This window comes from Microcebus murinus, chromosome 9, assembly GCF_040939455.1.
Source record: "Microcebus murinus isolate Inina chromosome 9, M.murinus_Inina_mat1.0, whole genome shotgun sequence".
NCBI classification, from domain to species: domain Eukaryota; kingdom Metazoa; phylum Chordata; class Mammalia; order Primates; family Cheirogaleidae; genus Microcebus; species Microcebus murinus.
Window position 1 is genome coordinate 89,243,496 of NC_134112.1, and position 15,931 is coordinate 89,259,426.

Here is a 15,931-nt window from a genome sequence, read left to right on the forward strand (position 1 = left end):
TTCCCTCCTGGCCCTGAATCTGGGTTGGCCTTGTGACTTGGTCTAACCAACAGAATGCATCAGAGGCAATGTCTGGTTGCCTCTTGCGGGAACTTTCGAGCCCAGGATCTTGAGAGGACGGGTAGCTTCTGCTTCATCCCTCTTAGAAGCCAACTACCCAAGTCCTAGCATGCAATGAGGAAGCCCAAGCTAGCCACATATGAAGAGAGAGGGAAGATGTGTGGAAGAATACCAAGATACGAGACATGTGAGTGAAACCCCCTCAGACCTTAGAACCCAGTCATGGTGCCAACCAAACGCAGCCAAGTGAGTGACCCCAGCCAAGTTTCAAGGAGCAAGAGAATCGTCCATCCAAGCCCTGTCCAAATTCCTGACTCAAAGAATCATGAGAAATAATAAATCATTGTTGTTTTAAGCCCTTCAGTTTTGGGGTGATTTGTTATGCAGCAATAGATCACTGAAAGAATGCTCCATCTTACATTCCATCTTAAAACAAAATACCCCCCCCCAGTTCTTTGATCCTACATCCACTATCAGTTACTGCCCTCCTTGTGTTGTCCTCTATCAAAGCACTGAGCACATTGTTGGATGGTTATTTAGGCACAGAACTCTGCCTCCCAGACTGAGTTCCTTGAGGGCCATGACTGACTGCCACATCCATCTGAGTATCCCAGCATCAAGCACGGTGCTCTGCACATGGCAGTGAGCGCTCAGTAGATGGCAGCTGAACAATACAGGTGTGCATGGGACCACTGCACGCCTGGTTTGCCTGCAGGCATGCATTCTGGCACTGGAATATCCTAGACCAAGAAGGAAGAATGAGATATAGGATGCAGGTAAGCAAAATTTCCAGAATTGGACAAAATTCAAAAGGTGCAGGAAAGCGATGAAGAGAAAGGTCCGCATGGGGGTGTCAGAAGCTGCAAGCTGAAAGCCACTGAGATCTGGGAGTTGATCCTGCGGCATAACTAGTTTATCCTGACTGATAGGGCACATATTCTAAAAGCGCATCTCGTTTTCTTCCCACGGGGAGCTAAACACTGAACTGGAAGAGGGAGCAGAGGAATCTGAAAGCTGTCAATGAGTAAAGTCAATACGAACTGTGATAAAAAAAAAAAATAGAACAGTTGCACGCTTAGGGGTTCTGGAAATTACTTAGAAGGTTAAACTTTAACACAAGATCTAGGCAAGAACTCAAGGCGTTAATACGCTGTGTTTTATGAAGAGCCAAAAAGGCTCGAGGGGCACATAAAACAAAAGAAGTAGGACAGCCAGCTGCACTGGTGGGGTTTTGAACAAGGTACTTATTTTAAGGCCTCGACTTCCTCCCACCAAAATTTCAAAGTTAATGAGAAATTGATTTTAAACCAGTAGTGTATGTTAATTTATTAACAAAGAAGATGCATTACAACCACACACTGTTCTGTCAGAAACAAACCGCAGGAAAATACCATAGTCAAAACAAAGTAGAAATTTTATCAAAACCACAAGGATATGATCTAGGACAAGATAAAAAAGGAAATACAGTACGAAAATGTCACTCGGTATTAAGAAAAATATTATCCTCTGTGCTGGAGGAAATGGAATATGGCTCCTAATATGAACTGTAATTTTTCGAGTATTTTTATTATTAAAATGTTTAATCTGCTGAAATAAAACAGAAATGCACCTCCACACAACACTGTAACTTTCGAAAGCCTTCTTTGTCCATTTCTCATAATCCGTGTTTCATGAGCAACTGCTATGTGCGAGGCTGGGGCGTGACTTCACAGTCAGGGCTTCTGACACACGCGGGGACCGGCCAGGGGCCACAGATGATGCTGGCTGTGGCTCTGTCCACACCTCACTCTGCTGTCCAAGTAAAGCCTGTGAGTGGGCACTTCTACAGCGGTCATACTCTAACACAGACCCCCACGGTGAGGACGGCTCTTGCTAAGCTGTGTGACACTGAGCAAGTCGGTGAACCTCTCTAACCTTTACTTTCCTCATCTGTAAAATGGGATAATAATAATGTCTGCCTTACAGAATAGTTGTACAGATTAAACAACAGATGCTGAGCCTCACACAATGTTGGGCACACAGCAAACACTCTATAATTGTTGGGTGTTATAATTATTTCCAGGTCAGACCTGAGATGTCTGCAGGACAGGACGAGAGAAAGAATTGCAAAGGGGACCTCAATCAAAGGCTCAAATGCCAACTAACAAAGAAATGCAACTTTAACAGAGATTGTTTTTTACCTGTGAGTTTGGCAAAGGTGATAACGATCGGTAACAGCCTGTATTACAGAGGGTAGAAGCAAAGCTGGCACTCTGATTCATTGCTAGAGAGAGTGTGGATTGCTTCAACCTTTCTAGAGAGCCATTTGGCAATATGTATCAAAATTTAATGTGTGCATACTGCCTAGTCCAGCAATTCTATTTCTGGGCATTTATCCTAAGGAATTAGAAAAATGTGTAAAGATATATGTACAGTGATGCTCACAGCAATGTTTACTTATAACAGCAAAAGCTGAAAGCAATACAATCATCCACCAACAGAGAACTAGTTAAATGAAGTATAGAACATGCACAGCATCCAATAAAATCATGATGTGGATCTACAGTTCCTGACAATGTAAAGAGTCCAAGACAAAGTGTGAGGCGAAAAAAAGTAAGTTGCCAAACAATATGTAAGATATGACACTAGTGCTCTGTATGTATGTGCATGTGCTTGTATGCGTGGGAAAAAAAATAAGTCTGAAAGGAAAGACACCAAGATGTCATAGCTGTTGTCTTTGAGTGGTAGGATTTGGGGTGATTTTTGCTTCCTAATTTACACCTTTTTTGTACCATGTGAATTCATGCGACATGCAAAATATCTTACATTTAAGGTTTCTCACATTACCCTCTGATCAAAAAACCCTCAGTGATCCTCCATCCCCAGCCCACGTCCTCTCATACCCGAGCTCCTACCGCCCCCACCCTCTGCTTGGGCACACTGGCTGCCTCCCCCAACGCCAGGCACGCCCCAGCCTTAAGCCTTTGCACCGGCTACTGTATCTGCTGGGAACACTGGCCCCCAAAATACCTGCTTGGCTTGCCCCCGGTGCCTCCTTCAAACCTTAGCTTAAATGTCACTGTTACAGATTGAACTGTGTGGTCCCAAGTTCGCATGAAGTCCTAACCCCAGAACCTCAGAATGTGTCCTGACATGGAAGTAGGGTCACTGCAGAAGTGGTCAGTTAAGATGAGGTCATGCTGAAGTAGGGTGGGCCCCATCCGATATGACCGCGCTTACAAAAAGGGTGAATTTGGATAGAAGCACACACACGGGGTGAACACCAAGTAGACTGGAGCCGCGCTGCCACCAGCCAGGAACCACCAGAAGCTGGGAGGGAGGCCTGGAACAGATCCCTCTCTAGCGCCTTCAGAGAGAGCGTGGCCCTGCCAACACCTTGATCCCAGACTCCAGGACTAGAAGACAACACATTTCTGTTGTTTGAGCCACTCGGCAGCGTGTGGTACTGTGTTACGGCAGCCTGAGCAAACACACACAGCCACCTTCTCAAAGAGGCTCCCTAACCATCCAGATTAAAACCGCAACTCTCCGTCCCCAGCTGCTCATCTGCTGGAGTTACTCACAGCACCTACCACCTAGTAACACATAATTAACTCTGTCCACTGATGTCTCCCAAAGGCCCAGCACAGTGTCTGCTCAGAGCAGGCCTGCAAGACAGACTTGCAGAATGCACAAACAACACAGAACAAAACAGATAACGTCTGCCCTGGTGGGGCCCACAGTCCAGTGGAGGGAGAAAGAATAAACAGAAAGATATATATATAAATATAAGATGATGGTAAGTGTCACGGAGAAAAATAAAGCAGGCAGGAACAGAGGAATTACGGAGGTGGTTGCTAAAATTTTTCAGAACGGGGTTAGGGAAGGCCTCTCTGATTATAGGAGATTTGAGCAGAGACCTAAAGGGAGGGAGGAAACTGTGTAGTTAACATCTGAGATAAGAATGTTCCAGACAGGGGGAACAGCAAGTACAAAGTATTGCAATGAACATGTCATTGTTTTTATAATCAGGAAAAAGCCAATAGAGCTATTGTAATTCTCAAAATGCATAAGAATATTTAAAAGCCCAATTCCAAGGGCTAGGAAGAAGAAACTAATTTTACAAATTCCTAAGACTCTATTCAGCCTCTTCTCAGGGTCAGGTTGAAAACTGCAACCCTTCCTCCAGATCTGGCCTGTGCTGATCTGCACAGACGTCCCTCCATCCCAGCCTGTCACCTGCCTCGACCAGGTGGCTCCCAAGACACGCACCTGTGGTGTGCTCCCGCCTGCACCCAGACTGTTGCGGCTCCCAGCTCCGACCAACGTCCACTCCAGCTACCCTCGCAGCTAGTTGCCACTCCACAGTCGTTGTTTTCTAAAATAACTGTAGGTTAATAATAAAAAAAAAACCTGCCACACGTAACAAAATTTACTTACAATCTTAACCATTTCTAAGCGTGCAGTCCCATAGTGTAAAATATGTTCACACTGTGGTGCAAATGATCTCCTGAACTGTTTTCAGCTTGCAAAGAAACTCTGAAACTCTGTACCCGTTAAACAACAACTCCCATTCCTCCTCCCCCAGCCCCTGGCACCCACCATTCTACTTTCTGTCTCTATAGCTCTGACTACTCTAGGGGCTGCAGATAAGTGGGATCATACATTAGTCGTCCTTTTGTGACTAGCTTGTTTCACTCAGCACGACACCTTCAAGGCTCATCTATGTTGCAGCACATGTCAGAATTTCCTTTCTTTTTAAGGCTGAGTCATATTCCACTGTGTGGCTAGACCACATTTTGCTTAACCATTCATCTGTCGATGGACACTTGGGTTGCTTCTGCCTCTGCCTTGGTCTCAACACCTGTTTGCTTGAACTATTCCAGGTGCTTTTGTAATCTTTGGTAGTCAATCACCCTGAAACACCTGCTTAGACCAGTTCGGGGGAACTCGGGACTGGACTAAATAAAGGCTTGTGAACATGCTTAGACCTTGTGGGAAAACTTGGAGCAGGAGCAGTTCTCTGAGCAGCATGTCCTGCCACACAGCAGCTCAGCTTTGAACCTGCCATTGCTCTTACCCTCAGTTTTCCCAGTGGACTTGAAATCTAGGCTGGCTTTTTACGAGCTAAGGAATCCCCAGTAATCAGGTAACAATCAAAAATCTTTGAAATATGCCCAACCTCAATGAGAAACCCAAACCTTAGTGTGTATTTAAATCACATGGAGATGCTTTTTTGTTTTGCTTTGTTTTGTTGAGACAGGGTCACCCAGGCTGCAGTGCAGTGGTGCAATCGTAGCTCACTATAACCTCAAACTCCTGGGCTCAAGTGATCCTCCTGCCTCAGTCTCCCAAGTGGCTAGGACTAGGCATGCACCACCATGCCCGGCTAATTTTTTTAATGTTTTGTAGAGATGGGGTCTCGCTCTGTTGCCCAGGCTGGTCTCAAACTCCTGGCCTCCACCTCCCAAAGCACTGGGATTACAGGTGTGAGCCACCACACCTGGCCTGAAGATGTGTTCGAAAGGTCAATTCAGCAGCTCTGGGGCAGGACCTGATATTGTGCATTTCTAACAAGCCCTCAGGATGCTGAAGCTGCTGATCTGCAGCCCACACTTGGAGCAGCAAAGACTGAGCAACATCCCATCAGTTCATACCTGCCTCCTGGGCTTTGCCCAAGTTCCCCTAGAAGCTGGCTCCATAAGAGCGTTTGTTTTGTATGTTTGGGGCCTTTCCCTTTGAAAGCAACCCAGCAATATATTTACCCAGTGTTTTTAAAGCAGCTCTTCAGACTTTCTGGCTCCAAAATTAATCCTAGCACCCAAAACAGCAAGTGGTGAGTGCTTCCTTCCACAGGCCCAAACAAGAGACAGGAGAACAAAGAAGAAAGCAGCAGCAAAGAGAGTTTCCAGATGACTTCCCAGGGCTGTGAACCACTGGCCAACCACAGGAGCGAGGAGCCTTCCCAACCACCCTGCCCCGGACAGCCCAGGGCCACCGTGGCCCACTCACTTTCCACCAAGATTCTGGGCCGTCCATGCTGTTGGAGCAGCAAGCGGAGCACCCGCCTGGCCTGCCACCAAGACGGGCCTTCCAGCTTCACCAGGGCCCTTGCCGCTGCCTGGCAATTCTTTCACACTTCTCTCCATCTCCTGTGGAAGCCGGCTGTGTTTTCTCAAGCTCCCCATGCCACCCCACACTCCTCTCCCCAGATCTCCTCGCCCACCGCCTCCGCGAATAGCCACCTGCTCCTCCATGCATCTCTGTCCCCAGAACGAGCCACCTGTTTCTCCTTCTGCTTCCCTCCTCTCGAAAATGAATCTCTCCACCCCTGCCCTGGATCCCATCCCTTCTGAGCCCCGAGAGACTTCCCTCCTGCCCTCCCTGCCTCCCTGTCCAGCCCCACTTGTTGCCAGCCCCACCCCAGACGGGCTGATTCCTATTCCCCACCTGCACAGGTGGGCTCTACCTCACCGCTGCCCCTGCCCTCTCCTAGTGCCCTACCTAATCTCACTGCTTGAACGCAGCAGCCCCAAGGCAGCAGACACCAGCCCCCAAGGGGCTGGGCCCTACACAGCCATCTGTTATCACAAAACCCAGCCGCTGGGGTTGAGACTCCGGAGCTCTGCGGCTCTCTGTGCAGCACCTCAACCTAGGGAGGGCAAAACTCATCTTCAAATCACTTCATGTCACCTCTCCTGCTGGCAAGATCTTGCTGGCCCCTTTCAGCACCAACACTTTGAATATTTGCACCCTCTGTGTCCATGTTCTTACATCCTGGATCCCTCCACCACGTGGACAGCACCTGAGAGCACGGCTCTGACGCAGACTGGGAGCATACTGAAACCCTGCAGTCCCGCCCCCGGACCATGCCCAGTACTGGTCTGGGGCCTGTTAGGAACCAGCTGAGCATCACCCTGAGCTCCGCCTCCCTCCACACCCCCACTCCATCCATAGAAAAACTGTCTTCCGTGAAACCCGTCCCTGGTGCCGAAAAGGTTGCAGACCACTGCCGAAAACCACGGGGTGCCACTACAGATGTTCCAGTAAGAAGGACGTGACATGACCAGATTTGTTCCTGGGAGTTCTCTCCAGCTGAAGGCAGAGGATGAACTGGATGGAGCGAGAACGGATGTGAAGGCCACGGCAGCAGCCGGGAGAAGAGACGGGGGCGCCTGAGCGAGGGCAGTCGCAGTGGCGACGGCAGGGAAAAGCGGACAGACTCGAGAGAGCTCCTCCCCCATCATGCACAATCTTCTGGTCACTTCCCTTCGTTGACGGAGACCTGTGTGCCCGGCTCACAGGCCTTCCTGCCTCACCTGGCAAGTTCACAGCCAGAGATTATTCCCCCAAAATCCTCCCTCCACACTCCACTTCCACAACCCACTCCCCATCCTGGGCCATCACCCAAGACCAAAACCAGAGGAGATGCACTTCCGAAACGGCACACCAGCACACCTCCCTCCCAGCACGCCTGCCCTGGGATCCCAGCCGCACCCCCTTCTCCCGGCCCCCGCCTCATCCATGTCCACCGCTCACTTCCTTCCTCATCCAGCCATCTCCGACCAGCACTTCAAGTCCCCGCGGCTCTTCACGCCTGCCCCGTGGTTCCCCAGCCCTGACTCAAGCCAAGGGCTCATCTTTCCTGGCCACACTGGAATGTCAAATGCTACAGGACAAAAACGTCACACGGCACGTGGCCTGACATCACCTTAGACGTCACTCCCAACCTTCCACCAGTCCCCTCCACTTCCCCCTCCCAATACTACTTCCCAACCCTTCCTAGGGCGATCCTGCTGCCCACACGAACTTCTCCACCTCTGAATCATCCATTCGTTCCTTCTACCCTTTCTTGAATTTTCAACCACTGTATTTTTACTGATTCTTTCTTGACACCCACCAACATGATCAAGTCTACAACACGATGTGAAACTTCCATCGAGCCCCTGCCACCATTAAGTTAGAGGACATAACGGAAACCTCACCACGCATAAGGAAAACTTAAAGAGCCTGTTGAACATTTCAAAAATACAAACCCTCAGGCATCACCTGTTTCAGTAGAGCCAGCCTGCCCACGAGTCTGGGTTTTTAAACAGGTACCATGGGCTCCTCTTTCTCACTCCTCAACAGTAGTTTCTGGGGCCTCTGTCCTTGGCCACCTTCCCTCCTAACGCTCCATGGTCTCCCTCAGTAGTGTCTTCCAGGTCTGTGACTTCAACTACCATCAAATACATCAACAAACTTTTTTAAAGCGCTGGATCTGCACTGGATGAATACATGAATGAATGCACAGGTGACACTCAACACAGTTAATAGTAGATGGAGCACGAGCACAGGACCAATCAGACAGGTGCTGTTCTAAATTTATGGGCAAAGGACCTGAACAGACAGTTCTCAAAAAAGACACTGAAATGGTCAACAGGTACAAGAAAAAATGCTCAGCATCACTAATCATTTGGGAAATGCAAATTAAAACCACAATGACACTGGGTGCAGTGGCTCACGCCTGTAATCCACACTTTGTGCCACACTTTGGGCAGCAAGATTAGGTTTTCACTAATGAGGAAAAGTAATGCCTGAAGCCACAGTCAAGCCACAGCACCAGCATACCTAAAGCACTATCAAAGGGGATGGGGAGAAAGGAAGAAACAAATAGAAAAAGTAAGAGAAGCAAAGTACGCGTCCTGGGTGTGGGGAAAAGGGAACTGAGAGCTAATCTCATTATTCCCTGCTTACACTAATGAGGAAACCCAGGACGAGGTAACTTGTCCACAGTCACAAAGTAAGTTATGGGCAGAAATGCACACACCCAGGTTTTCTAAGTCACCTTTCAGCAAATCCTGCTGCCTAAGCACAAGAAACAGAAATCACCTCGTTGTGAGCTCCAGATGAAAGGTGGGTGGTCACAACTTGAAAACAAATTAGATCGGTTAGAACAGCATCTGCCTATCTGGGAAAATCAACCTGGTGTAATTAGAATGACAGTAATTAGCTGCCTCTGTTACTCAGGGCACTGATTAAAAAAAAAAAAAAAAAAAAAACCTGTGGCTCCCAGGTCCCTAGTGACTTTAAACAACACCCTGACTGGGTTCTGTTTTCAGGATTAAGCAGGTCATTTCCTGACAAGGACTGCAGCAGCTGTGCCCCAGTGGCCAGGGGTGAGAAATTAAAATGCAGTCCTCTATGCTCTTTTACTCGCAACCCAAACAAAAAACCAAGCAAATAAGATATTACAGAAAGTGGTTTCAATGTAGCAATTTTAAACCAACTGTTCTAACAGTGAAAAGCCAACTGCAAGATATTAAATGGTATACAGTAGTGCCTCTCATCTGAGGTTTCACTTACTTGAGGTCAGTCTCCATCCAAAAATATGACAGTATTTTGAGAGACCACATTCACCTAACTTTTATTAAAATATGTTGTTATAATTGTTCTATTTTTAGTTATTGTAAATCTCTTACTGTGTGTAAATCTCTCACTCATTTATAAATTCAACTTTATCCTATGTATACATATATAATGTATAGGAAAAAACATGTATGTGTGCATATATAAGGTTTGATATTATGTGCAGGTTCAGGTATCCACTGGGGGTCTTGGAACACACCCCCTGCATACAGGAAGGACTACTGTATCTCAAAAATACTATTCATTTTCAGTTATTGGATTTACAGTATTTAGATCTGTGGTTCCAAAGTATAAACCTAAAAATGAGCTGTGAACTTATTAAAATGAAGATTCCCAGGCACTCACCACCAAAGATTCTAATTTAGGTTAAAGGTGAGCCCCAGAAACCTAAATTCTTAACAAGCATCCCCAAATAATAATGATGCAGGAGGTCTAGGGACCACACCTTTGAAACATTTACCTAAGACTTTAAAAGATACTAAACCACTTACAAAATATAACAAACATTCATCTGGAAATGGCCAATAGTGAAATAGCACATTAGCAACTAAAATTTTAACATGCCTCAAGCATAAAAGCAATGAAAAAGATTACAAAAAGAAAAGTGGCAGATTTTGCTAATCAAAATAACCATAAACTTCTGAATTTTAAAATTATGTGAAAAATTTTTTAAATCCTTTGAAGGGGAAAATGCAACAAATAGAAGGAAGAATGGTTGCTATCTTTTTTTTTTTTTTTTTTTTTTTGAGACAGAGTCTTGCTTTGTTGCCCAGGCTAGAGTAAGTGCCATGGCATCAGCCTGGCTCACAGCAACCTCAAACTCCTGGGCTCAAGCAATCCTCCTGCCTCAGCCTCCCAAGTAGCTGGGACTACAGGCATGCGCCACCATGCCCAGCTAATTTTTTTCTATATATATTAGTTGGCCAATTAATTTCTTTCTATTTATAGTAGAGATGGGGGTCTCGCTCTTGCTCAGGCTGGTTTCGAACTCCTGACCTCGAGCGATCCACCCGCCTCAGCCTCCCAGAGAGCTAGGATTACAGGCGTAAGCCACCGCACCCGGCCTAAATGGTTGCTATCTTATATAATAAAGATTTAAATATATATATATATACACACATATATATATACCACAGCAGATAAATGAACAAAAATACAGAGAAGTTCACAGAATAAAGATACAAAATCAAAAATACTCAACTCTAAAAAGTGTAAAACAATGTCTTAAAAATGTATTTAACAAAAGTTTTAAAAATAATATTCAATGTGAGTGATGATGAAGTGAAATACTATTCAATGCAAATGATAGAGGGCAAACGCATAAACTTAAGGGCTTAGTTCAGTGTCACAACTTTCCAAAAATTGATTCATTCAACAACCACATACTGAGCACCTACTAGGTGCCCAGCACTCTGAATAAAACATGCAGAAATCCAGCCTCCTGGGCCTTACATTTTACTCACATTCTAATTCCCTTTGTACAAATGTATATTTAAAAAACTACACACACACACACAGAGAAAGAAACATAAAGCCTTATCTATGTAGCTATTCATCAGAGCATTATTTATAGCATCAAAAAAAAGCTGAAAATAAAAAGAATAATTAATTAGGATAGAAAACTGTTTTCAAATAACATTTAATGAGTAGGAAAATGCTTAAGTTAAATACTGAGTGAAAACAGTAGTAAATACAATTGGGTATATAATTCTAGTCTCATTTTTTTAATGTTAACAACAATTTAAAAAGACAAAACTATTTAGTGTTATCTACGTGCTGTGGGATTACGGGTGATTGTTTTCTGTACCTTTCAATAATTTCCAAATTCTCTGCAAGGCTACCAATTTCAAAATAACTATTATTTAAAAAAAAAAAAAAGAGTTATCTCTCAATAGGGTGAAGAAATGGGGCACAGCTCTTTCTTTTTCTATTGTGGATAGTGGATCCCCTAAAAGCACTGCATTCAAAAGTCAGTCCAAAGGATTATAAGTTTTTTCCACAACAGTGAACGGTCAAGACCAAACTTATGTTTCTTTTTAAAAAACACATTCAAAAAATTGAATGAAATAGAAATAGGCAAGAAATCAATACAGCATAGAAAGTTAACACTGTAACAGGGGCAGCGTCTGGAAGGTGGACTCTACTGAACAAAAATTATCCAGAGAAGAGAAACCTGGAGGAGGAGGCAGTTTTCAGACAGCCCCAGAAGGGACTGCTTCCTCACATAGGAAATCCAAACCACGACTAAGACATGCCATTTTCTCACTAGCACTGCTTTAGAGAGAGAACCACCCACCATAGTGTTCAGCAAAGCCCCCGCCCACTTCGCTGGTGAAAATACAACACTCAGGACTAGGGGGTGGGGGGTCCTGGCACAGAGAGGAGACGTGGGCCAAACAAGCGAAATGCAACCTCTTTCCAGGATCAACAGCTACTGCCCAGGCATCCTGCAAGCAGCCCAGCTACGTTAGGAAGGTCGTTTCTCAGGCCTTCAAGAAGTGCATCGGGGGCCACTTCTCACAGGTCACCTCTGAGGAACCCCTACCTTTCCTGCGCATGAGCGGTCTCTGCAACCGTCTGTACTTGCTTACCCACTGCTCTGTTTCCATCTGGACCCTTGAGGACAGGGCCATGCCCTCTGCTTCAACTTAGTTCTTGGTCTATTACCCAGCCTGGAAACAGCTGTGCAAACCAGAGGAGCCTAATATACAAATGACCAAAAGGATGAAGTCTCCACTTCCATGATGTCAGCTCTAGAATGGAAATATAGCTCATTTCAAGTCTCCAGGACGAATGTTTGTATTGGTGCTTGAGGGGAAACAGGGAAGGACTTCTGCAGAAGAGAAAGTTCAGCAGGGATAGCACAAACAGCTCCACTATTTATTTTAAATTTATCAAAGAGACACTTATATTCTCCACAACCTCTGCAGTATATCCAGACGGCCACATCATAACGGAAAGCTGTCAAGCACAGAGGTTACGCATAGCATAGAGTCTGGAGCCAAACCAGCCTGAACTCCTGAAGCCTCAGTTTCCTCACCTGTTAAATGGAGATAAGGATGCCTAACTCGAAACGTGACTGCATCGTCTATATAAAATGCAGCACCTGCCACACAGAAGTACTCAGGAAATAATCGGTCTGCTGTGTCCTATGACAGATGAATCCAATAATAGCAGAGGGGCTTTCTTTGTTGACGAAAGCCAAGAGACCTTGCACGATTATCCCCTGTCCTCTGGACACACAGGGCTGGACCTCACAAGGAGCAGGACTGAGACCTAAGGTGTCAGGTTTAGGCGAAGTCGTCTGCACTAGCTGTATGCCGCCTAAAACAGACTCATTCTGTCAACCCCAGCTACTCAGCTACGGGAAAGCTTTGTGGAGGCTTCAGGCGTGTATGTGTCTACAGGTTAACAGCAGTAGGGGGAATGGTAAAGTGACGACTGTGACCTTGAGCAAGGCACTTCTCTGCCTTAGTTTCCTCTTTAGCCAGTGGAGTGGTCCCATTCTATGATCCCTGAGGACAATCCCTTACGTGGCACTGGTTGTTGTAATTCCAACAGCAAAGTCCAAGGGACACCTTCAAATGTGATTCCTTCCAAAGCCACTTGGCAGCCTTTGCCCTCCTCCCACGAGAGGGGAGGATTCTGAGTAGCTTTCATGGCTGTTTTTTGTTCAGTGTGCAGCAGCTCTCCACCCCAAGCTGCTCGTTCCACCTTTCCTTTTCCACCCTCAGAGTAGTCTAGTGCCTTTGCTGGGGCAATCACCGGCTTGCAGCGTGTCAGCTCAGAGATGGTTTCCAGACCAGCCTGTGAGTATGCTCAGGGTGGACAAATAAACATTTTAGAGAAGCAATAGGAATTAAATCATTTCCTCAACAACAAAACGCACCCACATGCTTCTTCATAAATCATGCCTCTTAATTCCATGCTGATGAACAGTCACTAAATTGCATCATTATAAAATCAACCCTTTCTCCTTTCATGTCCTGACGCTTAAGAATCAAAATATTTCCACACTCCATTGTACTAATAATGCCTTTGCAGAAGTAATACCAATAGCTATTTCCCTGGAAAGATCCACGGCCAGGGAGCTTTCCAAGAGGTTTTCTTTGAATGTTCTTTGTGTCCTGGTGCACTGGGGGACACGGCTGGCCTGCATGCATCTGGGGACACTGGGCTACTCAAGGTAATGCGATACTGTTTTAAAGCACACACCGAATGTACCTTCACCCCGACAATAAACTATTCCAATACATTCGATATGCCACATCATACACCCTTGCACGAATACCATTCCAGTGCCTGCATTTTGCAGGAAAAATAAGGCATATTTGGAGATGAAGCCACCAGACCCGCCTCAGGCTCCCTAGATAACAAGAGCCCAGCTTTGCAGACCTCTTGCAAGATTGGCCAGAAGCCGCTCGCTTTTCCGTTTTATTTATTTATTTCCTCCGTGCCTTTATTTGCTGGGCCCGAGAAGAATGGAAAAGCATCTCCAGAAAGGAGGGCGAGGGAGCCGTGGCGAATAAAAGAAGCTGGGCGGGGAAAGCCGGGGCTTTGAAAATAACAGCAATAAAGGCAGGCAGGGTCGCGGCCGCGTCCCGAGGGTCTCGGCGGGGCTTACCTGGGGCGCACGAGGCCGGCCGGGCCAGCAGCAGCAGCCAGAGCCCGGGGAGCAGCAGCCCCGGGCGGCGGCGGCGGGCGCGGCGGGCGGAAGGCCCGCGGCCGCCCGGCCCCAGGACCAGCGCGACCCCGGCGCGGGGCTTCCCCTCCATGGCCGCGCTCGGCGTCGGCGCCGCGCCCCCGGCAGTCCCAGCCGGCCCGGCCCGGCCTCGCGGCTCGGCGCGCTCAGGCCCGGAGGGGCGGCCGCTGCGGCTGCGGCTGGGACGGGGCGCCGCGCACCGGCGCGGAGGGAGGCCGGCGAGGCGGGGGCGGGCCGGGCCGGAACCGCGGACAGGGGCGCCAGCCGCACGCCGGCCTCGCGCTCCGCCCCCTTCGGAGCCTCGGAGCCGCTGCCCGGCAACGCGCGGGCCCGGGCGCGGGGAGGCGAGCACCCCCTCCCGGCCGGCCGGCGCCTGCCTGCGGGGCGGCCCAGAAGGCGGCGCGGGGCGCGGGCGCGGCGCGGCGGGCCGGTGCCCAGCCCCTCCCGGGACCCGCCTCCGGGAGGGGACGCGGGCAAAGGCTGGCGCCGCCCCGGCCCGCACCTAACGCCCGGGCCCGCCGCCCTGGGGGCCTGCGCCTTCGCCCCGGGCGCCCCGAGCCGGAGGCCCGCTAGGAGGGGCCCGAGCCGGGGAGCCTGGCCAGCGCCGAGGGCGGCGGCCCCTCGCTCCTCCTCTCCCGCCGGCTCCGTGCGGGCAGCAGGTGTGTGTGGAGCGCCTGCGTTCGCCGGGCAGCCGTGGGGCTGCGGAGGGGACAAAGCAGGGCGAAGTCGGGCTCATTTCCCCAGAGCCCGGCGTGCAGTAAAGGGCTGAGGAAAGCGCGCGCGCAGCTCTTCCCATCCCTTCTGCTTCTAAGGTCCCGCCACCTCTGCGGTCCTCGGGAAGCGCGCGCAGGACCCGGCGCGTAGTAGGCCCTGGGCGGGCGGCTGCCGGCCCGCACCGCGGCGGGGCTGGAGAGACCCCGCACGGCCGGGCCCTCTTCAGGGAGAGCAGCGCTCGTGGGAGGTGGAGAGAATGCCCATGCCCCAGGCAGTTTGAGGCTGGAGTCCCAGGGGAAATGAGGGACGTGAAGAAGAAAGTTAACGTGTGTCGAGGACCTACTGTGTGCCAGGCATGTAACGCTGGAGGTGCCCGGTGGCTGAAAGGTCTTGGAAGGCGGAACTGGTCCTTGCATCCCGTCGGTGTGCTAGAGATGTGTATGGTGGGCAGTGTCTTATTGTCCAGAAAAGGATGGTGGACGGTGGAAGATGTGAATCATCTACACTCACCAAAGGATCCGGTTAGCCTCCAGTTGGGTCTCCCTACCAGGCCCAGCCCGGCAGCTCCAACCCAACTGGGCGGCTTGCACTGGCGAGATTATTAAAGAATCAGTAATACTTCCTTTTGTAAGTACCTACCTGTTAGTTTCAAGGAAAATGAGAATAAAAGTTGAAGATAGTTTTTGTTAATGCCCCTAATTATTTCGTACATTATTATGCCCCCCATCATACTCAGCCCCTATTTTTAGCAATTGCTCCCCACCCCATGCCCCCAACTCCCTACCGTAAGCAGAGCTCTCTATACCTCGTCTGGAGCTTACTTACACCCTCAGGTAAGTGTCTAAGTGGAGACTGCTCACCGGGCATGTCTGATCCCTGGATTACCGTGGCCCTAGATCTGGGACCTCTTATTCACACGTTTTACGTCATTCTCTCAACTTCTTGTATAAACAACACATTGGACCACAAACCACTGTCTTGGCGTGATTCTCGAATTGTCTTGTCCTGTTGTGTTATTTTACGTTTTATAGGAATTTCTGCTTTGCTTCCCCTACTAAATGTGAAATT

At 48.5% G+C, this 15,931-nt stretch overlaps 1 protein-coding gene across 1 annotated transcript in view; it reads right to left on the bottom strand.

The window, feature by feature from the left end:
• KIAA1549 (KIAA1549 ortholog) overlaps window positions 1-15,279 on the bottom strand; it is a 119,976-nt gene extending 104,697 nt beyond the window's left edge. The window contains exons 1-3 of the mRNA XM_076006226.1: window positions 15,207-15,279; window positions 14,972-15,083; window positions 14,072-14,526 (exon numbers count right to left, since the gene is read on the bottom strand). Coding sequence (XP_075862341.1) covers window positions 14,072-14,526; window positions 14,972-15,083; window positions 15,207-15,279 — 640 coding nt within the window. The remainder of the gene's footprint in view (window positions 1-14,071; window positions 14,527-14,971; window positions 15,084-15,206) is intronic.
• Between the last annotated feature and the right edge of the window lie 652 nt (window positions 15,280-15,931).